Raw genomic sequence first — 25,717 nt, 5'->3', positions numbered from 1 at the left:
ACCGGCGAAGATGTTCCATTAGGGGGGTCCTCGTTTTGCAAGCGTAGAGAAGGGAGGGAATGACCGTGCCCGAGAAGACCTGAAGCTTAGTGCGGAGCGACAGACTAGGTAACTTCCACATAGCGTTATGCAACCGATTAAAATATATTGCCGCTCGACTGATTTGGAGTGAGACCTCTGCAGTTAAACTGGAGCTGGTCATAAGCAAACTGCCCAAGTATGGGAAACTCTCCACTCTCTCCACAACTGCCCCATCACTGATTGGGAGTTGTGGGGGTGGAGTGCCCGATGGTACAAAATACCCAGGCAGGTGCTTAGTTTTGGTGGGGCTGATGGTAAGGCCCCACCTCTTAGTGGCACGCTCCAGTCTCAGCAGCAGCGTCTCAAACGCCTCCTCTGAATGAGCAGCTATTACCAAATCATCGGCATACATAACGTGGTTGAGCAATAGGGAGCCATCCCTTGACCGCACCCGGGCATCGATCAGCCTCCCATTATATCTGTACCAAATGGAAATTCCCCCAGTACAGCTACTGAAGGCTTCACAAACTACATGGTCAAAATAGATGTTAAATAATGTGGGAGCCAGAGGACTACCCTGTTGCACTCCAAGGTGTACAGGGAATGGCTCTGGCTCCCAGCCACGTAGTTTTTCCCGTGCCTGCTCACCATCATGAAGGTCCTTAATGATCAAGAGCAGAGGGCATCCTTCCAATCCTGCGGAACCCGTCCAGTGGTCCAGACTGTTGTTATGATGTCATATAGGGCAGTCTGTGCACAAACGCCACCCTCCCTCAGCATTTCGCTTTGGAGATCATCTCTGCCCGGTCCCTTTCCTGGTCTCAGACTCTGGATCGCCTTCAGTACTTCTTCAACAGTTGGCACCTCAGCCAGCCACTCACAGGGGGTGACTTCTTCCAATATTTGAGGCACTGCAGCCTCAGCAGGGTAATCTCCACTTTGTGCCACAATGTTTTCCTCACTGAGGGATTTCCCCTCCCCCAGGACCTCACAGAAAAGCTCAGAAAATCTGCAAACCAGTTCCTGGGGGTCAGAGATTGGATCACCGTTTTTCCCCCTAATGATGGTAATAGGTGTTGCGCTGCACGTTATTTTTTGATGGAGTTAAATAGGGATTTGTGATCGCGGGCCACTGAGGCAGACTTCATCTCCTCAGCAACCCGCGACCACCACCCATCCTTGCAGCGCCTCAGGGCTCTCAGAACCTCCGAGCGAAGGCTGCGGTAAGCCTCCTCATTCTCTGACGTGGGATGCTGTAGCTGATGAGAGTGGGCCTGTCGCATTTTCTCAACTATCCTGGACACCTCCTCTGTCAGCCACGGTTTCTGGGGAGGTCTGCACCGCGTACCCAAAGCAGCCATTGCAGCTGCATGAGTCACAGTCCTAAACCTCGCCCATTTACCCTCAACATCAGGAGGAGTGGGTGACGATGCCAACCCCAGCCGCAAGCGATGATGAAATTCTCGCTTGCAACTTTCATCAGCTGAGACCAATCCACTTTAGATTGGAATGGGGTCCTGGGTGTACACCCACCACCGGAGTGGTAGAATGGCAGGCGCATCTTACAGATGACTAGTCGATGGTCAGAGGGCAGATCAGCTCCACGGTAGGTCCTGGTGTCAAGGACATGGGCTCGCATCCGCTGGTCCGTCACTATGTAGTCCAGCAGATGTTCTTGCTTGGACCCGGCATACATCAATGATGTTGTGTGGATGCGCCGATGCCGGAACAGCGTGTTGGTAATTACATGCCCATGGGCTGCACAAAAATCTAGCAGCCTCCTACCGTTGTCATTGAGCTGATCTGGCCCATGCCCTCCAATCACTCCAGACCAAGTGCCAGCATCATGACCAACTCGGGCATTGAAGTCACCCAACAAGATGAAACTATCCTGAAGGGCCACTTTAGACAGCACCTGTGACAGGAGGTCATAGAAGACATCTGACTCATCGGCTTTGCCTGCATCCCTCCTTGATTGTTCGTCTTCGGTGGGGGCATAAGTAATCACGACCACCACTCCTCGCCTCCGGTTGATGGGAAGGTGAGCCCAAAGTAGCCTGGGGCTTACAGCTTCCCACACCTCACCGCCACGCTCCCACGCCCCCTTCATTATTTTGTTCAAAAGAAGGGCCAATCCCTGTTGTTTGGCAGTCTCCTGTCCAGAGTAGAGGACTGTCCACCCCTCATGGTGGCAGGAGCCAGAACCGGTCCACCGGACCTCCTGAATGCCATAGAGATCCAGGCTGTACCGGTCAAGCTCCCGACAGAGGAGTGGCAGCCTCTCCTCCGCAGTGAGCGTTGGAAAATTCCACGTGGCCACACAAAGTGGCTTTTCGTTGTGTCTGGAGGAGCCCAGAGGGTAAAGATTCAATCTCCTGGCTCCGCCAATTGGGGTTTGGCCAGGAGACGTCATAGACGCCTGTCCCCCCGGGGCCTCCGTCACAAGCTTATTAGTTAGATATTTTAGTCATGGTTTAGTGGTAATTAATTGAAGGTGGAGGCGTTACCAGTCCCTCGCACCCGTCCAGAGCCCACGTTTAGCCACTGTGGTGGCCACAGACGCCATGAGGGGAGAGGCCAATCAGAATTGGCCCTCCCCCCACAGCACTGTCCATGACAGAGTTACCTGTCTAGCACCGCGAGGAGGTAGGGGGTTGTTTTGATGGACTCCCACAACAACAACCGCCATTCGCCACTAAGTGGCGGGACGTCACCATGACGCTTGTGCCAGGCCATGTGCACCTTGAGGCCACGTGAAGTGTCGAACGCCCGCGGGCAGGAGGTCACGGGGCAGACCCAGGTGCCATGGGTCGACTGACTAAGATGACTGAGATGACTGGCTGATGCACCACCTGTGCCCCCTACTGTGCCAACCTGCTGTGCTTTAGCCACCTGGTGCTCCGCTCATTGTTGTGAGCGTCGCTCCTCCGCCCTCCGTTGTTGTTGGAGGGCGACTGCCTCCAACTACCCAGTAGCGTCCTTCACGAGCCTCCTCCACAGAGGCCGATCTTGAAACCGCTGGTACCAGTCATCGGCAAGTCCACTCAGCTCCACGTCCTCCTGTACCACATCATTCCATCTCTTCTCTAGCCCATGCCGCGCCCGTTTAGCCCCCTCGATCCAGCCGAACAAAAGCTCTTTCGGCATGCGGTGGCTGGGCATGCGGGCTACATGACCCAGCCAAAGCAGCCTTGCCTGCCGGAGGAGCTCACCGATGGGACCTTGCCCAGATCTTTCAAGGATCTGTGAGTTCCTCACACAATCCAGCCTGGTTAAACCCAGGATGAATCGTAGGCAGGCTAGCATAAATGTTTCTAACCGGCGAAGATGTTCCATTAGGGGGGTCCACGTTTCGCAAGCGTAGAGAAGGGAGGGAATGACCGTGGCCGAGAAGACCTGAAGCTTAGTACGGAGCGACAGACCAGAGAGCTTCCACACAGCTTTACGCAACCGATTAAAATATATTGCCGCTCGACTGATTCGGAGTGAGACCTCTGCTGTTAAACTGGAGATGGTCATAAGCACACTGCCCAGGTATGGGAAACTCTCCACTCTCTCCACAACTGCCCCATCACTGATTGGGAGTTGTGGGGGTGGAGTGTCCGATGGTGCAAAATACCCAGGCAGGTGCTTAGTTTTGGTGGGGCTGATGGTAAGGCCCCATCTCTTAGTGGCACGCTCCAGTCTCAGCAGCAGCGTCTCCAACTCCTCCTCTGAATGAGCAGCTATTTCCAAATCATCGGCATACATAACGTGTTTGAGCAATAGGGAGCCATCCCTTGACTGCACCCGGGCATCGATCAGCCTCCCATTATATCTGTACCAAATGGAGATTCCCCCGGTACAGCTATTGAAGGCTTCACGAACTACGTGGTCAAAATAGACGTTACATAATGTGGGAGCCAGAGGACATCCCTGTCGCACCCCAAGGTGTACAGGGAATGGCTCTGACTCCTGGCCACGTAGTTTTACCCGGGCCCGCTCACCATCATGAAGGTCCTTAATGCGCACACAAAAATACACATCTCTGCTTTTTAACACTGATTTTAACACGTTTCATTGTAATTAGTATGCTTTGTTTCATTGATTGATCGATCAGTTTTGTATATTTTGTTATTTTTTTCGAGTGGTTTTCTTATAAATCCTCTTGGATTTCCAACTTCACCTGCACACTTTTTACCTTTTTTATTTGCACGTTTTGTCTTCCGCTTGTTTTATTTTTGCGCGAATAAACAATACAATTGCATGTTTTACGAAACAAACTACTATCAGAAGAATTATTTCACGATTTTTATTATGAAAGTTAAGCAAACTCAGCATGTGTAGCCCTCAAATTATTTTAAAATTGTCATTTCCATAACAGTCATTATCATAACAAGTTATGTTGTTTAGATAATATTATAACTGTTTTGGTAATGACAATTATAACTGTATGCTGAACCTCTTTTGCACCGTAGGTAGCCAACCGAGCTCATATATATGATGGCTCAGTACAGTAAAACTTCTTACAGCGGGACTTGGAATTCGCGTTAAGCTGGAAAGGCCACTGAAATAAACGAAAATAACTTAAGCGTACAAATAGTGATCAGAATACTATTTTTACGCTTATTATCCTGCATCCAGTATGAAACGTTGTGAGTAATGCACTAACAATAATAACTCCAATAATCCACGCTTAAGCGGTGACATGGCGGTTCGCTGCAACTCTTGCTACGCGTGGGGGCGGAGATCCTAAAATCTGCATTTGTCCCATTGATTTTTCATCCGTTCGAGGAGCGGTTTCTACGATCCGTGGTGCACCGCACCGGCCATAAAAACAAAAAGGGAAAATCAAGCGCTTCGCACTTGAAAGAGGCCTGTTTATCACTACACGATGTATCCTGGAGACGTATGCATTTTGTGCAAAAACAAGCTACAGTATTATTTTTTTTAAGTCGTTGTGTTTATCCGTTCTGGTTAGAACATCACCTCTTTGTTCATTGTCAAATTGTGTTTATATGACCTTGAACCCACAGAATGGGTCATCAGTGATGTATGACCTTAGCACATCTCTTCAACAGGCCGTGCAGCAATTTCAAACCATTCTCAAATAAATTATGAGGGAAACGTGAGTGAAAATTCACAACTTTTATTGTCCCAATTATTTTTTAAAGCTATTTAAAATGAGTTATTGCATTTTTTATTGCGTACAGTATATAAAATGTATCTTCATCATATGTAACGTCAGTGATTTCTAAATACTAGCTGTATGATACTTTTTGTCTGCATCGTACTTTTTTATTACTTCCAAAAAGTATCGAAAACAGCAGCAAAATTATATGGTTAAATTATGCATGTTAGCTGTTACAAAAAAAATAAGGAAAATCATTAGTATTACAAAATTTCGTATTTTCTGACCACTTTCCATCCACATATTAAGTGTCTGTGACAGATTACAGGCTGTTTAAGATGTAGGGAACACTGACAATATTAGAGTGATGATGGTCATCATAAAGTACACTGTGCATGCAGGTTTAGATATTGTTGGTGGACCACCACCGTTTGGTGCCTTGGTTGGGACAACAATCACCGCAGGTGCCACGGACGCCACGTTGGAGTTCTCTCCTTTGTTGTTTTTCTTGTCGATGGCTCGTACAGAGAAATAGAGGCTGTTTCCTGGCTGGAGCTCAGCTATGGAGATGGCAAATGTTTCAGTGGAACCCGCGACCGCCGGGTCACTTGTGTTTCCCATTGTGACGTTGTCTTCAGGCACGATCATTTCCTCTGTGCCATTCAGCAAGCCTTCAATGCTGTCGCTCGTTATGATCTCATATTTTGAAGCTGTGAAGGGGACCCAAACAACAGCATTTAACTGTCACATAGCAAAACAGCGAACAATGTTTTGTAATCATATCATTTAAAGTATGATCTATGAATTGGCGTATTAATGGTGTAAATTCATGGCTAATTGATATTCAGTCATGTCACGAAGGGCATTATTGGCTATTCAAATCTACCACTGAATGAAAATACCATGGGATATTACCATGCTATAAAGTGGATGTTGAACATCCTACAAGGTCTGTGTGATGAAGATAGTGAGTGAGTGAATACCAATGTGCCTGCCGGAGGCAGTTTGTCAGTGCTACATGTATGGCTGACAGAGGTTGTACGTGAGTGACATTTATGCATGCATGTATGTGTGAATGCATGTATGTATCTTGAACATACTTCACACCGTACGTAGCCAACCGTGCTAATCGGAGGTGCAAGGGAAGGATAACAAGCTAAACAAAGAGCAGTTCTAAAGAAATTAGTACTCAATTTAAGTGCATAGCTCCAGTGGATTCCTAATATCAGAAGGAAGAGCATTCCAGACAGCCGCAGAAGTGCATCTGAAAGCACGCGATATGGTGACCGTCTTTGTTCGATGGCCAGCCAAAAGCCGCTGCGAGGATTATGGTTTATGCTCCTTGGCGAGATCAGCAAGGTATTGTGGTTCATTTGTGGTCAGCTGTAAGCGCCGTGCGTGTGAGGCTGTGTGGCTGGGGCACCTTGGCCGAAGTCGGCGTCGTCCCCGGGCGCCGTCCAAGCCAGGCTGACGATCCCCGGCGCCTGCAACTCGGCCGTCAAGTCCAGCACGCGGCTCGGAGGGTAGATGTCCGGGGGCCCGCCCGGCGGCACCGTCGCCTGGAAGGAGCCTCCCGATGCCACTCGACTGAAGTCCTCGCTCGGCACCAGCACCTGCCCACCCGCTGGAGCTGGCACCTGCGTTACCTCCAGCTCCCCTGGTGGGACAGAGCAGAGTTCAATATGACACAGAGCCACGGTAATGTATATTTTGATAGAGATAGAGCGATTACAACGATTATCTTGTTAAATCAAAAATTTCATTAGTATTTACTTTCATTGTGCTGCTATTTAGAGTGCAGGTGCATGTTGTTGGCTGTTTAGCAAGGATCACCTTTCTCGTTTCGAAAGCCCGGAATGAAGATGGCCTTGGAGCCTCTGCGTGGAGCCAGCCTCGTTGTCCCTTTACTTCCTGCTACTCTGACCTTCAGGCTGTAGCGGCCACTCGACGTGTATTGGGTGAAGTATCTGGAGTACACTCCGTCGTCCTTCTTTATGTCGGCACCTGCGCACAAGTGGAAATAATTTGTCCTGTGCACGATTTGAAAATTTAAGCAGGGTTCTATCAGAAAAGGCTGGCCCCGAAATTGAATAGAGCAAGAAAAGACTGACCATTAAACTCAGAGAAAAAGACAGATATAAAATTACATTATCTCTACATAAAATATATTACGGCATAATATCACTGTTAAAATAAGTGGCATCAGCTATCTCAACAGAAACATGACCATTGTTTAAATATTTGATGATGCCATATTTTCAAGACCAAGTGGATGACAATGAGGTTGGCAAAAGCTGACAACATCTATCAAACAGGACCACCACTTTGTTTGAGAGCTGCTCACACCCACAACGTACTCGCGCCATTGTCCAGCAGCTCAATCTCGAGCGTTGCGCTGCCAGGTCTCTCGATCAGAGCGGTGACGTTTGCGCCGACAACAGGCGTGGTTCCACGCTTCACCTCGGCGTAAATGGTCAAGGCGCTCAAAGAGATGCTGCCAAAGGCCTGCATGTGTGCCTCCACCGTGATGGGAGCCACCCCCTTGCTGGACGCCATGCTGGTGACCGTCAGGGTAAGGGTGTCCATGCTGCCAGCTTTATTGACTAGCCGGTATTTCCACGTTCCAGCCTGAGAATGAAAACACATATCTTTACTAGAGAAAATATGCATTAGTTATTCAATGCACTTAATTGTACGGGAAAATCTTGTTTTAAATTACGACATTAATCTATTTTATAACAAAGCTTAGTGTCTATAAAGTTCCATTCATCAAGGCCCATCAAAGAGGGTAATGAATGATGCTACATTTTAACAGTTGCTGCGCTGACGTGGCATACTGGCTTTCCAAACATTTTCAACCTTAAACAATTGTTGTAAAAGACGTACCTGGGCACTTCCTGGAATGGTCAGCCTTGCAGTTTTGAATGTTCCGTCAATGACGAAGTCTCCGTTTTGGTAGGCAACATTATTTGGATCAGTAATGTGCATCTCTGGGACACTTGACTGCCAGGTGACCACGAACTGCGTGTTGTTCCCAATGGAGGCATCGATGTTGACGTCTCCATCCATCCACAAATTGCTGCTGAGAAGTTTACCGGTGCTCTCCAGCTGCCAAGGAGATCAGTCAGAACATGTATTCGGAAATGAAAGAAAATAAACATTTTTACTCTTGATTATTGATCATATATCTAGAAATATTGTTAATGTCCTACATGTGAGTGTCTTGTGGGTGACTGGCAGTGGTGTCAGGTAAGTGGTGAGTATCTGGTGACAGCATCAGGTGCTGAGTAGTACTATGTTTCTGGCAGTGTTAGGTAAGTGGTGAGTATCTGGTGACAGTATCAGGTGGTGAGTCGTGGTATGTTTCTGGTGAGCGTGGCCAGCAGAGAAAAGTCGGTGGCAATGGCAGAGAAACCAGTGAGGGGAGAATAGTTACGTGAAGGGGACAGAGTATTTGGAGAAGATAACATTGTTTGTAGGACGGGCAGCGAAGTAGTAACCTGAAATCCCCGTTTTGTAACAGTTCGTTTCTTTGTAAATTATTAATGTAGTCGACAATTTATTATAACGGTGTATATTATAAAGATAGTAGTTAAGTTGTTTTCCATTACCTGTATGACCAACGCATCTGAGTCTCCACTGTCTTCAGTGATGGATGTGAACGCATCCACAAGAGCATTGGTGTTCAAGCTGTCACTTGCATAAAAGTTCAAACCACCTATAAAAGCAGAAACAATGGGGGGGCGTTACGTCACAGTGCTTCCTTTAGTCTGAGACATTGGTTAAACTCCAAAATAGAGGGGAGAGTATAATTATGAGTCATTATAATGCCACCCAAAATGATACTAAAATTGTGGTTACACCCACCGCATTGGCGAGTGGTCAAAATAAAATGCAATTCATGATCTTTGGGTCTTTCGGTAAAGTCACGTCGATAGGTTCAAATAAATTAATAAAAACTACGACGTTTTGATCACAACCCAAGCGGTCGTCATCAAGAAAAGGGGGTTAACTTCTAAAGGCAAACTGTTTATAAAGGTTTGAAATGGGCATAGCCCAAATGTCAGCAGCATGGGCGGGGCAGCTAATGTTAATGTAGGTGGTGGACAGCGACCGCGACGGTGGTGTGTTTTCCACCAATTAAAGAGCTGCCCGGTAAAAAATTAGCATGTTAATGTAAGTTCGGTGAGCGGCCTCCACGCCGAGCGCGTCGAGGTGGCTATGTTAATGTGAGAGATTAGCATGTTGATGTAAGATCGCAGAGCCGCTGCCACCTCGAGGTCGGCGCGCGAAGGTGGTTGTGTGAGTGTGAGAAAAAAAATAACTAACCTTCTGATGTTAGTTCTCATTTTTGGCTCTCCAATTTTACATTGACAGGCTAAAAGTCTCACACTCACACAGCCACCTTCGCGCGCCGACCTCGAGGTGGCGGCGGCTCTGCGATCCTACATTAACATGCTAATCTCTCACATTAACATAGCCACCTCAGCACGCTCGGCGTGGAGGCCGCTCACCGATCTTACATTAACATGCTAATCTCTCACATTAACATAGCCACCTCAGCACGCTCGGCGTGGAGGCCGCTCACCGATCTTACATTAACATGCTAATCTCTCACATTAACATAGCCACCTCAGCACGCTCGGCGTGGAGGCCCCTCACCAATCTTACATTAACATGCTAATCTCTCACATTAACATAGTCACCTCAGCACGCTCGGCATGGAGGCCGCTCACCGATCTTACACTAACATGCTAATCTCTCACATTAACATAGCCACCTCAGCACGCTCGGCGTGGAGGCCGCTCTCCGATCTCACATTAACATGCTAATCTCTCACATTAACATGCTAATCTCTCACATTAACATAGCCACCTCAGCACGCTCGCCGTGGAGGCTGCTCACCGAACTTACATTAACATGCTAATCTCTCACATTAACATGCTAATCTCTCACATTAACATAGCCACCTCAGCACGCTCGCCGTGGAGGCCGCTCACCGATCTTACATTAACATGCTAATCTCTCACATTAACATAGCCACCTCAGCATGCTCGGCGTGGAGGCCGCTCACCGATCTTACATTAACATGCTAATCTCTCACATTAACATAGCCACCTCAGCATGCTCGGCGTGGAGGCCGCTCTCCGATCTCACATTAACATGCTAATCTCTCACATTAACATAGCCACCTCAGCACGCTCGCCGTGGAGGCCGCTCACCGATCTTACATTAACATGCTAATCTCTCACATTATCATAGCCACCTCAGTGCGCTTGCCATGGAGGATGCTCACCGATCTTACATTAACATGCTGATCTCTCACATTAACATAGCCACCTCAGCACGCTCGGCGTGGAGGCCGCTCACCGATCTCACATTAACATGCTAATCTTTCACATTAACATAGCCACCTCAGCATGCTCGGCGTGGAGGCCGCTCTCCGATCTCACATTAACATGCTAATCTCTCACATTAACATAGCCACCTCAGCATGCTCGCCGTGGAGGCCGCTCACCGATCTTACATTAACATGCTAATCTCTCACATTAACATAGCCACCTCAGCACGCTCGCCGTGGAGGCCGCTCACCGATCTTACATTAACATGCTAATCTCTCACATTAACATAACCACCTCAGCACGCTCGCCGTGGAGGCCGCTCACCGATCTTACATTAACATGCAAATTGTTACCTGGCAGCCCTTTCATTAGTGGAAAACCCACCACCGTCGTGGTCGCTGCCTACCACTAACATTAACATAAGCTGCCCCGCCCATGCTGCTGACATTTGGGCTACGCCCATTTCAAACTTTTATAAACAGTTTGCCTTTAGAAGCTAACCCCCTTTTCCCGATGACGACCGCTTGTGTTGCAATCGAAACGTCATAGTTTTTTGTTATTTTCTTTGAACATATCTACATGACTTTACCGAAAGACCCAAAGAATATGAATTCCTGCAGTCTTGAAAGCTTTAAATCAAAATGCAATTGCATATGGTTCAGGCCAAATGCATGTTTTTTTTACTTTGCATTTGCCAAATGTCCTTTTGGCATCATGATTTGAGAGATACAATTTTCCAAGGCAACGCTAGAAGCCAGCTGTGGACTACTTGGTCAGACAATGGCCTTGGATGATGTCACAGGCCTCCTTCTAAAGTCTCTGAATGATGTCTGTTTATCCACACCTTTTATACGCCCTAAAATAGTGTTTATCATATGGGAGAGAAGTTACAGCACTCCACATATCTGTTTCTCTCTGCATCTCCGCCTGTCAGTCTGCATCTCTATATCTCGGAGACAGAGAGACATGTTTGAATTTCTTCAAACACGTGCCTCTCTTTATCATGCATGATTGTGATTGGATTTTTTTTTTAAGATCAGCGTCACCATCTTCATAATCCTTTATAGAATTGCCCTTGCTACCTCTCCCTTCACGTGCTCTTTCTGCTCTAGCAACCATAGCTCGCATCAAAACTGTCAATTGCGCTTAATGTTCCCATTTCCTTTGGCCATTCAAAATGCTGAGATAATTACTACTGCGTTGTCACATGCATTTTAGGAGGAATTATTGTGCGCATCTCCTATAATCTGTAAAAAAAAATGCGGACTACACCTACAGGCATTGTTCCAAATCATGGCATGTGATGCAAAGTTTTTCCTTTTTGTAGATTTATTTGGGTTTCACTGTACTATATAAGGATACATTCGTTATGGAATGCATTTATATTAAATGTATTTGGTTTATGTAATGCATTTACTGATACTCATTTGCATTGGTAGCCTTAACCCTGTAATGGTAATTACACATTCCTATGGCAAAGTTCAGTCTCCCCATCGGATGTACTCTGTTTCAGGCGTTACCTTAATAAAGCATTATCACTTGGATTCATTGATTTTAATACATTTGGGAGTGGAGGAGGGGAAATTAACACAATGTGTGTGTTTCTTTTATCTAACTAATACAACTCACCTGTTAATTCTGCGAAGTTATCGAGGCCGTTCACTGCACTTGGTCCCAAGGCGATGGTGTGGATGGTGCATCCACTGCCACGTGCAGCTTCAAAGCAAGAACTGATGCCACCATCCTCACCATCAGTCATTAAGATAATTTCGTCTCCAGAGGCACTACCGTCATCTGCAGACAAAACCTGTCCAGAGGGCATCAACATTGCAGTATTTATGTTGCATCATGCATCCTTGGTTTAAAAAATAAATTCATATTGCTTTCATTTCCCTTGTTATTGTATTTCAAAATGTCTTATTCTCAGTAATAACAATGCATTTAATGACATTGCAATATCGGAAAATACTTCTCATGATGTAATTACAATATAATTAGTTTTAATTATTACAACACTGATTTTTTTTCTCTCCAAATATAACATGCACAATCATACAGCATCATGGGTGATAAATAAATAAGCAAATACACAAACTGCTGTAGTTTGTCCCTGGAGTTAGCAGTCCCTAACGAGCAATACAACAGCATTTGTATTATTATTATATCTAACAGTTGAAGGAACTGAACGTTGAAACTAGTCCAGGATTTTCCAGATTAAACAAATGCTGCTGTAAAACATTATTCCAAAAATATCCATTAGAAGATCCACAGGATACAAAATTACACTTTATTTGGTTTAACACGTAGGCTTTCGCGACCAATATCATAATAGAGGTTTTATGGGTTAGATCGCGTAAATATATAAATGTGTCGTTAAAACCCGCCACCACCCGACCAGACAACTAGTAAGGGTTGTCACGTAAACAGAACATGCTAATTCGAGACTAGTACAGCACACCGATGTGTTGGACAGCCAAGCCACAACATTTACAATCTGAGAACGACGTATCATCAAATAATCATCAAATAATACACTGTTTAAATGCATGCCTATACAGGCCACCATACTTCAATAGGGATTACCGTCGGTACGGCTATTTTAGTACACACAATGGACAGGAAGGATAATGCGCATGCAAAATGTACGTTGACTCATTAACCCCCCCTCCCCCACCTTGCGCAAGAGCGCAGAAGCGTGGTCACCACATCTACGCCTCTATATAAGGAACGAATCAGGTGGACTTCTCCACAAATATGGCTATCGCCTGATGAAGCTAGTTGTAATTACTGGCGAAACGTCATACTCAGATTGTAAATGTTGTGGCTTGGCTCTCCAACACACCGGTGTGCTGTACTAGTGACGAATTGGCCACGTTCTGTTTACGTGACAACCCTTACTAGTTGGCTGTGTCGGGTGGTGGCGGGTTTAACGACACATTTATATATTTGTGATCTAATCCAAAAAACATCTATTATACATTATACATTTTGTTTATTACTAATGTGGAATCTATACTATGAAGATCCAAAAAAGAAACACATCAGCCTTAAATAATTAATTTACCTGAAATCCTTGTGTAAGACCTGCACATATATTTGTCCCGCCACCTGCATTCTTGGGCAAGCAAGACTTTAGTGTTTCCCGACTTGCGGCAGTAATTTCGGTCAATCGACATTGGGTTTGGGCTCCACTTTCGAAAGTGACAATTCCAGCCGTGTCTCCTTCCTGCAAAATCTGCATGATAAAAATTTCGGCTGCTTGCAGCAGTCTCGGCAGACGCATTGCCTGCACGCAAAGGGAGAGAACAGGAGATTTGACCATGTGTACGTTTATACAGCACAATATAAAATTTGTATTATAAATAATTCAAATGTGAACACATCTCACGAAAATGTGCAATTAGGTGGCACTTGGCCATCCTGAGAGTTTCATTTTGGAGTGGGGTTAGAGAAGGAAATGAGAAAAATTCCATACGAATTGCCATTATTACATCATAGAAATGTGAATACAGACTTAATAATCAGCAAGGAAGCATTGACAAAACAATCATTCGCATAATTCACTTCGTGATGCATGCATGTCCGTGCATAATATCAATAGGATGAAAGAGGCAATCAATAAATATTAGGATCAAAAGGACTTTCGTTTCGTAGATGTGCTAGAGACAACTGTAACTGCTTGCATTAATGGTGACGCAAGATGTCTTGCCTCTGAGAACAGGAGGATGGCCATGTGAGTAAAAGTAACTCACCCCACCCATGCTGCCAGACTTATCCAGGACAAGCGTGATGACTCTGGCTGAGGGCTGCAGCAAGGTGAATGTTGGCTGTGTGGGCACGCTGGCAGGGCTGGTGTTATTAATATCGTCATGCTTAAGCATGACCTCCCAGGCGCTACTTAAGCCACACAGACGATTTTGTCGATTCGGAGCCAGGCGGTTGTGCGTTTTTGCCGTGCAGAATGTGTTTACCTGGAGTAATTGAAACACATAACGAAGAGTTTCATGAGGAAGATTATAGTTTACCAACTTGAAATATTGCATAATACTAAAACATGTCAATGTTAATACATTTTAAAGTTTTAAGGTAAGTTAAACATTATTTTTAAGCAAAACTGTGCACGTTAGTGTTTTACTATAATTTTGCATGCCATGCAAAAGCTGTCGTGTACTGCATTTGGAAAAGTATTACCAATTATGTGCTTTAAAGTGTTTCAATCTACAGCCCACACATTGTGTACATATATTCGTACGCGAAATCATGGATCACATCCTGATTTAGTGAGTTCATGATGATCGGATTGATCTAAATTTGTATCTTGCGTAAAATGTGTACATTTCAGAATATAGAACTCTTGCACGTGCGTGTGATGTCATGAGGGAGTGGAGCTTATGAGCGTGTGCTTTCACATTTGATTTACAAAGATACGGTTAAATTTTGATTTAAAGCTTTCGTGACTGCAGGGATTCATATTCTTGGTTCTTTCGGTAAAGTCACGTAGAAGGGAAGTAATAAAATAAAAATATATAAAACAATATTTTATTATTTCATTGTTTCCCTTCTACGTGACTTTACCGAAAGAACCAATAATATAAAGATACGGTTGTTTGGTGATTAAAAGGTAGTGTTTGTTGTTGCTCCTTTAGTTTTTAGTTTTTACAAGTAACTACATATATTGTTACAAGACTATCCTGAGTGAAATCATCTTAGTCTACATAATTTATAGGGTGCCCAGGAACAAATAAAAATTAGACAACTATGAGGAAACTAGCTTTTTTGCCCGTCCAAGGACGGGTGTATAATGCAGTAAATCTAAAATATTCAATAGAAAAATTGTTCAGCTCATGATTATTAATGTGGGGGGGGGGGGGGTTGCCCCATGTGGAGTGACGTCACGCGCGGGACGGACAGACATTTCTGGGTGATTATAGTAGGTAATTCCGACTGGTATGCAAGTAGTTCTACTATGGCACTAGGCCATACAGTGAGGCCCATTATTGTGTCGTTTCATTCCAGAAAGTGGAGCACTACTTATTCCAAGCAATTTGTATGCAGCCAATAAGCTTCCCAACCGTGTGCTCAAAGCTCTCCGCAAGAAACCCTGAAGTTTACCTCTCATGGCACTTCCAAAATTCCCTGGATGAATATCTAAACAATTGTTGGTAAGATCTCAACAAGAATGTATATGGGAAAATATGAATTGCAAGATTGAATGGATTGGGGAATTAGAAGTTATGTAAAACGTAAAAATGACGCATTTTTACGATTCATAATTAATATATTTTGCATAAATAAAATGTCAAACCATCCTCACGTGACAACTTTTTGTTCACGTGACAACTTTATTATTCGGCTGTGTCGCAAAAGCCTACGTGTTAAACTTGCCACATTTTTTTGGATGCTTTTCCTCGCATGCGGTGTAAGGAGGATTAAAACAAAGAACGCACACAGAATTGTATTCTCACGTGCATTACATGTGTAAAGCGCGCATCCTTTAATACAGAATGAACACTTACACTGTTGATCCATTGCAAACCCATGATGGACTCTTTTGCTGTCTGAACTTCGTCTGGGAAGAAGGAGCAACCCTTTTCAGGTAGGCCCGTGCTTTCTATCTTACACTTGTCCACCGTGCATGCACCACCCACTCTGCAGTTCACCTTGCCAATGCCGCCCGTGATGTCTCTGGAGCACCTGTAAATCAAAAACATTAAATGGCAAACATGCAATATATAACTAAGAAACGATATTACAGTGCACATTCAAACCTCGATATGTGTTCTGGTTATCTAATGTCTCCAAAGTGGCTCGTTGAATGTGTGTTGTCCTAAATAAAATTGTATTGAGTAATAGGTGCATTGTGGGTAATACATTAACAGTAATACCACCGTCTGTCTCCCTGCATACATTTTTACACAATAGCCTCATTGAACTTCTAGAATTATGCTATCTACCAGCATTTATTTAAACAAGAAAACTCTGGACTAGTGTTGACCGTTTGGGTATATGATCAGAGTTAGGTTTGTTAATACAAATGTTGTTTGGTTGTCATATGTTATCCGCAAGAGTACTCCCTCTTCATACCTGTTCCCTGCTGAGTGCTGTAACATCTTAGTGTTTGCGTATCACCTTCTCTAGCCATTTTGTCAACACCTAATCAATGATTTTAGCGTTAGAATTTCTCAAATATTTTGGAGTGTGCCCTGTTGCAAATAATCAGGTCGGTATTTGGCTTGGTATAAGTACAATCCTGGCCACATCCAGTGAAACACTGAATTGAATAGTTTTGGTAAGCATACGCTAGTGAAATAATTAATAAAAGGTTCAATTGCAAATGTAAGCCAAATCTATGTTGAATTCTAATTCACTGCATACAGTTTTGAAGCATTGATACCCACCTCGTGAATTCTGGATTTTTTCCATTCACGTAAAAAGGTTCCTCTTCACTGTACTCATCAAATAGACCCCAGCGAAAGTGGCCCCATTCATGGACAAAAGCCCTTCCTGTGAAATAACACATATGCGTTTTCTTCCAGTTTTGGAAAATTATACAGGGGGGGGGGATATGCATTGTGGACAACTGTCTTTCAGAAACTGAAAGTGAACGTGCTGCTTTAAAATAATGAGAGGTCATCTGGAATATTATTTTGAATGGGTGGATGTGGTATTCTGTCCTCTGGGCAGTAATGTATTGCTTTGAAGAACTGTCTTCCATATTATAATATTCGCCCCCAACTGATGCTTCAAAATACAGGGGTAATGTGCACCTTTAACAAGGAAAAAACGGTGTATCTAAGGTCTTAAGCTGTCCTTCCATCCAACTGTATGTCCTTTCTAACTCTCGATACAAAACTGTCATGTTAACCCTTTTGGTAGAGATGTCAAAGTGATGGTCTCTGGTGTGCTGTCAATACACTTGTATGGTATTTTTTTACATTATTACATTTCACCACGAGATAAAGTTGCAGACATGAACTTGTCTGTTGGGAATACAAGGGCTATTGAGGTAGAGTGAATGTGTGGCAACTCTGATTTATTAAAATGAGGTTACTTTGGTGAAGACCAAATAGCACTCTGCAATATTACAGTATTTGTTTGTGATAGTGCACGCGTGTTGATGTGTTTTTGTGTGTGATCGTGAGAGTGTGGATGTGTGTGCATTTATGGTTGTCGTATATGTGAGATACCAGATTTGTAAACATAGGTGAGTATCTGGTGCAGTGTATAAACATCGCCACTAGGGAGACAAAGGTGGCTGGGCATAGTGTTGGCCACCCACACACTCTTATGTGCCATGCCAGCCCCAGCACTTTCCCCCAAAAGTCTGTTAAAGCTATACGGAGGATCTGTGTTGTTGTTTGCTGTGTTCGGAAGTGACTAATAGTGGATTTTAGACTGGGCCCTGTCGCCCTTACGTTTTCACAAAAATGTATACAATCCCATTGGTAAATCCTGTAGGGAATCGGAAATGGGACAAATCTTGGCCTCTGCATTTGGAATTGTGTAAGCCACTCGGTACTCGGATCCCAGATTAGTTTGACTGAGCTGTCTGGTCTGTAGCATTTAAGCTGGTCAGAATGTTATAGGATTGGGTATTGAGCCAAACTTGGTCAGTAGAGAGGGTTGCCCATAAAATGAATGAGATCTTAGGAGGGGAGGATGCCATGCACGTTTAAATGGTTACAGAACAAATTTTGCAATTGATGCTGTTATAATATGTGGTGGCTTTCATGGAGGATGAGGAAACATGTAATGAGATGAGGGTGGTGAGTAACGGATTTGTGAGTGGATCGAGTTGATATCTTTTGGGGTGAAAATTTGAGATTTCAAAGGTCGGGGCTAATATTTAATAACAGAAGAAACCAATTCATAAGTTCCCATGTATTACACCTCCCTGAGGTTAAAACAAAGCGCAGCGCATTATTCCTAAGCATTGGTTTTGCCGACCTCGTGGTCCGTACGCTTTCAGGTTTTTGTCATCCAGGAGGAAGTTGGGGGTGAGCTGAATGTACTGGCCGGGTTCCCCGCACTGCCCGTACTGCTGAGTGTACGGCGAGTCATCCTCAGGGTCGTCCCATGGATGAACAAGCACATCCGCCTTCGTGAGAAAATAAATAAAAAACGATTATGCAGAATTTGTCAAAAAACAAAAATTCCAGAGGTTTCTGTTTGGGATATTTGCCCAATTTATATACATGTATGTTTTTTATTTGTAAAACTTTTAATATCCGCATCTGTATAAACATAAAGTGGCTGGATCGTGTAGTATTTTTTGTATTACAATGCATGCAGGGGCTATTACACCCTTTTCGGTACCCACTAGATTTTTTTACAATTTGGGGGCATGGCTCATTCATTGAGCTGAGAAGGCGTGGTGTCGCATTCCACGCGATTCATGTAGTGGTTTTGTTGCCACTATTTCACAAATTTGTAGGTGGGGATTCTGCCACAAATTTTGGGAAAAATGATAAATTTCAGTGAGTGCTGTATCTCACATAACCCTAACCTTAAGAAAAAATATGAAATGATCGCATATTGTTTAAGGGGCCGTCCATAAATGACGTCACGCACCTAGGGGGGGGGGGGGGTCAGACATTTGTGACGATGTGTGACGAGGTGGGGGGGGGGGGGTTGAGATATGTGACATCACATCGAAATGCGCAACTTTAAATAAATATAAACAACACGTTCTACTTTTCTCCTACAACATCAGAGTGCAGCGCCACATTAAATACGCACTACAATGACAATAGTTTAACGCGATTTGAAGCATGTTTTATTTTCAAAATGGAAATATGGTTTTGAGGGAGGGGGGGGTAGAGCTTTGTGACGTCATATTTGAGGGGGGGGTCTGACTTTTTGTGACGCCGTGTGACGAGGGGGGGGGGGTCAAAAATAGTCCAAAATCACGTGACGTCATTTATGGACGGCCCCTAATCCGGGTTTTCTTAAATCCAATCCTCACACCACCCCACGGTACAGCTTTCCGTAATTACCAACCCATCAGGTGCATGCGGTGTGTATTGTTTAAACGGTATATGAAAGGGAAAGATTGGTAACCATTAATCTACTTGCAAGGACTAGATTTGAGAAACACCACTTTGAACATTGATTGTAGCTCATATATTCAATTTAATATCATTTTAAAATATGAGTACATCAACATGTTGACATGCATTCATTGCTTCGCCTCGTGTCTGTAATTGCTTACCTTGCCATAGTACTCGTATGTTGGCCGTGTGTAGTTTTTAGACGTCCAGGAAGATGGGATCAAAATGCTGACATTTTTAAAGAAAACTCGGCGGTTCGTGGCTGCATGCAGATAGGCAGATGCATCTGTCACCATTCCCTATTAAGCAAAATGTTAATAAGAAACATGTAATGGTAACACAACATTTCCTGCTTTACCTTAGTAATTCGCTGTAGAAATAATATTCAATTCGTGGAAATAACAGTTATTCATTCAGAAAAGTCCAGTTTTATTAAAACAATTGTGATAGCATTGTGATCCCTGCACAGTGCAAGCACGGCCTCTGAACGGGTGGACTGGAGGATTGGGCTTGGTCATGCATGGTGACATCATTAACCTTGCTCCTTTCTAGCCCCCCTCCCTTTCTAACCTCCGTATCCTCAAAAACGTCCCTCGTCATCGGTTGAAGCCACGCAAGCCCTTTTGGATCCATGCCCTTAACCTTATCCAATGCGAATTCAACCCTGATGTAGCTTGTAGAGCTGAATGGAGTTCAGAATAACTCACAGACACCTTGAAAAAGACCCAACGCAGGATATCCCTGGGTTTGATCTTCCACGAAGCTAATGGTCCACCCTAAACTACATCTGCACAACCATGGCAGATGCGAATACCTGATGCACAAATGGAAAATTAAAAACTCTCCAGTGTGCGACTGTGGTCACCCAGAACAGACAATAAAACGTATATCGCCGCAATGCCCGCTCCACAAATACGAAGGAGACATTGCAACGATACACTTCGCTGCTTCTGACGCGGCTATCTGGCTTGACCACTCGAACGTGAAATTGGAGCTGTTGCTCTGCATCTACATCAGCCATACGAGAGAAAGAAGCACCCGTAGCCACATCATGATTGACCGGCGGCATGGGAGAGGTGCCGCCATGCCCATCCTGCATGTGGCGCTCACGTCCCACATAGTGCATACAGACCGGTCGACACACCCAGCTGATGGGGAAATCAACCACGTTCTCAGAATATGTCAGCATTTCCCTTGGATTCCAATATGTACATGGCGAGGCAATTTTTCTTTGCATGGGATATCACATTGGTCAAGGAATATGTGAACTCGTCCCATGTGAAAAGACCCTTTCGGTCCCTGAACAAAGGTGGGATTTACGATATGTGAGTAAGTTTGGCAGCAGCAAGGTATTATTCAGTGTTCTATACCTGCAAAAAAAACGACTGAAGCAGAAGTCACTACATCAAGTGGATAGCAGGAGTAGAATGCAGTGCAGCATATCCTTGGTTGCATTAGCAGTGCATAAGGATATGTATGTTGAACTTCTTTCACACCGTTGGTAGCCAACCGTGTTAATCGGAGTTGCGGACATATATAAGACTCAAGTATATAACGTACAGTATATAATTATTCCATGCTAGTGTATGTGCCGTATTCAACAAACCTCATACAAAGCCACATTTTTCAAGCTACGTTTACAAATTTTACATTGATCGAAAGCCTGTCGTCTGTAGATGTGCAAGCGGAAAAAGAAGTGTTTACGACCTTTCATTGCCTAGTCATGAGTCAGATACATACACGTTCTCATGTGGACTATAATCAGGGATCTGGCTGGAAGGCGTTGGACGAAAATGATGACTTTCATAAAACTAAACTTTGTTTTATTTTACCAGGTAAGGCCCTCTGAGCTATATAGCTCTTTGTTAGAAGCGACCTGGCCACACATGATAGCTCCACGAAGTCGCTTATGTGGACATTTATAGCGGCCTAATACTCTAAATGAGGCAAGGATGGGAATGAATGGGAGTAATGAGTGATTTAATGAGTGAGGAATACGAGAAATTTGCATCAAACACTTTTTGTTAAAATATTCACAAGTATACTTATATATACTGTGAAATTCAAGTAGTGTGTACCATAACTTGCTTGAGTGCATTTCAAAATTAAAATATTCGCTGTTCGTCAGACTAGAGTGTGTGCAAATGAGAAAATAAGTTAATAAATGAAGGAAGAATGAGAGGTGAGAGAATTTAGTAAGTTAAATAATACGAGGATGAGGGAAGAATGTTGTAAGTGAATGAGGCATGAGTAAGATAATGGGGAGATAATAAAAAAAATTAGAGAATTAGTAAATAAAAGGATCGAGAGGTTTGAGTGAGTGAATGACCGTGGAGAATGATTGAGGGAGAAGAACGATTACCTAATCTATTTCATATTTATAGATTACCTTCACTCAAGGTGCTTGAAATAATGGAATTATGTAGCTGACAGGAGCGGACACAAGATTGAGTAATGACTGGCAGCGATAAGAGGGAAATTAGGAATCACACAAGGGTAGTGGGGAGACGGGAAGGAGTAGAGGGACCAGCAGAGGGAAGATATTGGGCAATAGAGGTAAGGCTTTAAGAGAAGGATGGGATGATGGTAAGGACGGGGACTGCTCAATGTACAGGGGAAGTTGATTCTAGTTAAGGGGTGGAAAGAGGGAAAAACCGTACACGGGATTGGGCACAGGGAGGAGGAGGGGCAGAGAGAGACAGAAACGATTTGTAATGAAGACGACAAATGGGGACATGGAAGGAGATGAGAAAAGCAAGATAATGTGGGGCAAGACCATGAAGAGATGTAAAGAATAGCGTCAGGTATTTGGAAAGACTCCGATATTAAACGGGAAGCAGTGGAGTTGAAGGAGGAGCAGCGAACTGAATGAGAGGAATTGAGCTAAATAATGTGGAATGTATATTCTTAGCTCTTCGGTAAAGTCACGTTGAAGGGAAACAATAAAATAATAAAATATATATTAAACAATATATATAAACAATATTGTTTCCCTTCAACGTGACTTTACCGAAAGAGCTAAGAATATGAATTACTGAAGTCACGAAAGCTTTAAATAAAAAATGTGGAATGTAATTGAATGAGAGGGTTGAGCAAAAAAAGATCATCAATGAATGAGTGGAATGAGCGACTGAATGAGAAAATAAATTAGTAAATGGAGGAGGAATAGATGAGAGATAAATAAGTGAGCAGGTGTGTGCAATTTTACGGGGTAAGTTAGGTGATAAATTGTTAAGTTGATGCAGTAAAATGGTTTAGCAATGGCACCACAACGCCTTCACCCTAGCAACGCCTTCACCCTAGCAACGCCTGTCCTTAGCAACGCTTTCATGAGCAACGCAATTCCTTAGCAGCGCAATTCCTTAGCAACGCAACGGATCGCCCACGATGCAGCAATGAGGTGAGGGTGAATGAGAGGTGTGGGTGATTTAATGGGGCAAGAACGAGAATTAATTAATTGAATGAGTCGTTGAGTGGGGTATCGGGTGAGTAGTGAGGATCTGCTAACAGTTTCCGGTGGTGAGTAGTGACGGGTGTTTGGTGAGTGTTGAGAAGAGCTAAAAGACGGGGATTGAGCCGATGGGGACGATAGAACGGGATGCCATCTAGTATTCGATAATAACTTATTTTAACTTTTGACAAGTTTTCATATCCATAAGTAGTTATAATCAAGGCCGTAGCAATGGAGTTAACATTGGGGGGGACCAAATCTTCCGGGGGGTCTGGGGGTTCCCCCCCCCGAAAATAAATAAATTTGAAAACTAATTTCCTGCCTAAAATAAAAGATTCACTAACACATAGGATGAACTTTTTATTTATTTTTTACAATAATGTTTAATAGTGTATTGTATTACATTGCTCTGTTTTTCTTTTTTACCTTTTCTTGTTTCATTGTATGTAATGGCAGAGATTAGGGATTAATAAAGTACACCCATGACCATAAACATATAAACATGAATCTATTTTATAGCAATATATTTGGGGGGGGGGGGCATTTTGAGCATATTTGAATATGGGGGGGATGTGCTCCTCCTAATATATATTATAATTACAGCCTTGGTTATAATGAATATGTTATTCATTGTCTCAGATAAATGACAATACAACTTGAATAATTAATGTGAAATGGTTAATATCTATTTAACCCTGTCGGATTATTCCTGTGAGGTCAGGACACCTATTTAATAATCTGGGCCAGGGGATATATTTTTTCTGACTTTGTATTCTTAGTCTGATTTTTTTTACGTATCTTGCTCTGAAGATGAGTAACATAGTTCAAAACGAAACATCGCATCTAATTTTTAAATTTAGTTTTGAGATTATCCTTCTACTTGCTGGTGAGCTGAAACATTTATTGACATTTTAAACAATTGTCCATATGATAACGTTATTTGTTTGCCTGTGTCTTACGTCTTAAATGTGGCCAGACCATTACGAGGCTTCTTCCATGAATCAAATGGGAATCATAATATTGGCTGTAAAACTCGTCTTGAGGAAGCTCAAACTTGGTTACATTTGGGTGTAGTATACCATTTTATGGCCCTCTATTGTCCACGATGTAAGCCTAAAACCCCTTTGCCACGGGAAAAAAAGTCATGCACACTCCATGTATACAGGCATCATGCTCTCGATGAAACCCATGACCTGAATACCAGGCAGGAGCGCAACAACCTATTTCAACAGGGGTATGCAAGGTATGACTGTGCCCCCCCCTCACTTTTACTGAAATAGCTACGGATGTTTTTAACCCGTATACAATAAAATGATAATACAATAATATGTAGGCTATAACTCTTAATATATTATTTTACTTGCACCGTGTAGTGCGTTTATAGGAAGACAGTCTCACAGTGACAGTGTTAATAAATAAAACATATTTAAATGTACAATATTCACGATTATGCGTCTTGCTTTAATGCCGGAAACTTTGTGCTCTACTTATATGATAGCCAGATGCGTTTATCGGGGTTGGTCCATGGTAGACGGCAGGTAATTTTACTTATCTTTTGATTCGGGGCCACTTTGTGGCCGACTGGACCCCTATGCGTCGAATACGTTTCTTACCCTATAGTTGCATCTCTGATACCAGGCAAATGGAGTTTGATGAGTTTATCTCAATTTCAAATTGCGGAAAGTGCTGTCATTCGTATAAATAGCGCCTGATAAATTGCATGGTCATCTGTAAGCATCCGTAAACATGTAACTCGTTGAAAGCAAACCATTCAACAACACCAGCACATTTTTAAGAAGAAAAAAAGGTAATTAAAAATATATATATTTTTTAAAAAAATTGTGTTACACAAGGGAGGTGTTCACCTTGATGGCGTCGATGAGCTTTGGGTCCTCGGGCACGGTGGGGTTGATGGCAATGACCAGGCCCTCATAGCCGTTACCAATTAACCTCACTCGTGAGCTGTCACTCAACTCCACGGCCGAGCACAGCACAGCGGCCAGAATTAGATAAGCAAACATTTTACGTGTTGTTCTGAACGACTTGTATGCTCATGCCTTGACAATGAAAGTGCTTATATACTCACTTTATTAGTACCTGTGGGTGTGCTTAACTTCATTTGCGCAATTAGTTTCCGCATGCTAAACTGAGTTTGTTTGTGACATCGTAAATGTAAGTGGTACTGCGGTATATAGCAGCAGTTACTCATAGGCATCCGGTATCTAGTTTTTCACATGATTTCACAACAGGTTCCATTGTTGCTAAACTTACGTTCTTTCAAATCGGTTCTGCCGCAACATGTTGATACATTCTTGGATGCATATAAATTTTCTGTGTTTATTAACAGAACAACATTATGTAATGTACTTTTTGCAGAGGATGATATAAAATGTTGGTCAACTTCAGACAATTATAGAGAGATAAACGCAGAAAATATGTAAGCTTGGAAGAACATGATAGTCAACAGTCTGATCAAATATTGCATCTGGTGATCATGATGGTATAGGACAGCATTAAGTGTGGTCACAATTTATTCCCCATTTAGAAGCTGGAATTAAATGTATATAATTAAAAAGTAAAATTTATTTGACCCATTGATACCTTGTATTTGTTTTAGCCCAAAATTAAAGTTTAAATGTTAAGTCACATTTCACACAGGGCCATTATCAACACCATTACTATAATTTACATTTTAGCCACCTTTTAGTGAAATAATTTAAAGATAAAAATGTATAGATTAGGA

At 43.3% G+C, this 25,717-nt stretch overlaps 1 protein-coding gene across 1 annotated transcript; it reads right to left on the bottom strand.

Annotated features, from left to right (window-relative positions):
• Positions 1-4,981: 4,981 nt before the first annotated feature.
• Positions 4,982-25,244, bottom strand: LOC116945082 (calcium-activated chloride channel regulator 1-like). The gene is made up of 14 exons (XM_076068729.1): positions 24,840-25,244; positions 19,685-19,822; positions 18,421-18,571; positions 16,872-16,977; positions 15,990-16,167; positions 14,226-14,444; positions 13,538-13,759; positions 12,103-12,280; positions 8,743-8,849; positions 8,018-8,239; positions 7,489-7,759; positions 6,965-7,135; positions 6,555-6,788; positions 4,982-5,841 (listed from the first exon to the last, which is right to left on the bottom strand). The coding sequence occupies exons 1-14, from the start codon at positions 24,993-24,995 to the stop codon at positions 5,465-5,467; spliced, it is 2,730 nt and encodes a 909-aa protein (XP_075924844.1). The 5' UTR covers positions 24,996-25,244; the 3' UTR covers positions 4,982-5,464.
• Between the last annotated feature and the right edge of the window lie 473 nt (positions 25,245-25,717).

The sequence above is a fragment of the Petromyzon marinus genome, chromosome 22 (assembly GCF_048934315.1).
Source record: "Petromyzon marinus isolate PM22_M1 ecotype Great Lakes invasive population chromosome 22, UKy_Petmar_22M1.pri1.0, whole genome shotgun sequence".
Taxonomy (NCBI): domain Eukaryota; kingdom Metazoa; phylum Chordata; class Hyperoartia; order Petromyzontiformes; family Petromyzontidae; genus Petromyzon; species Petromyzon marinus.
This window is presented reverse-complemented; position numbering and strand designations above follow the sequence as displayed.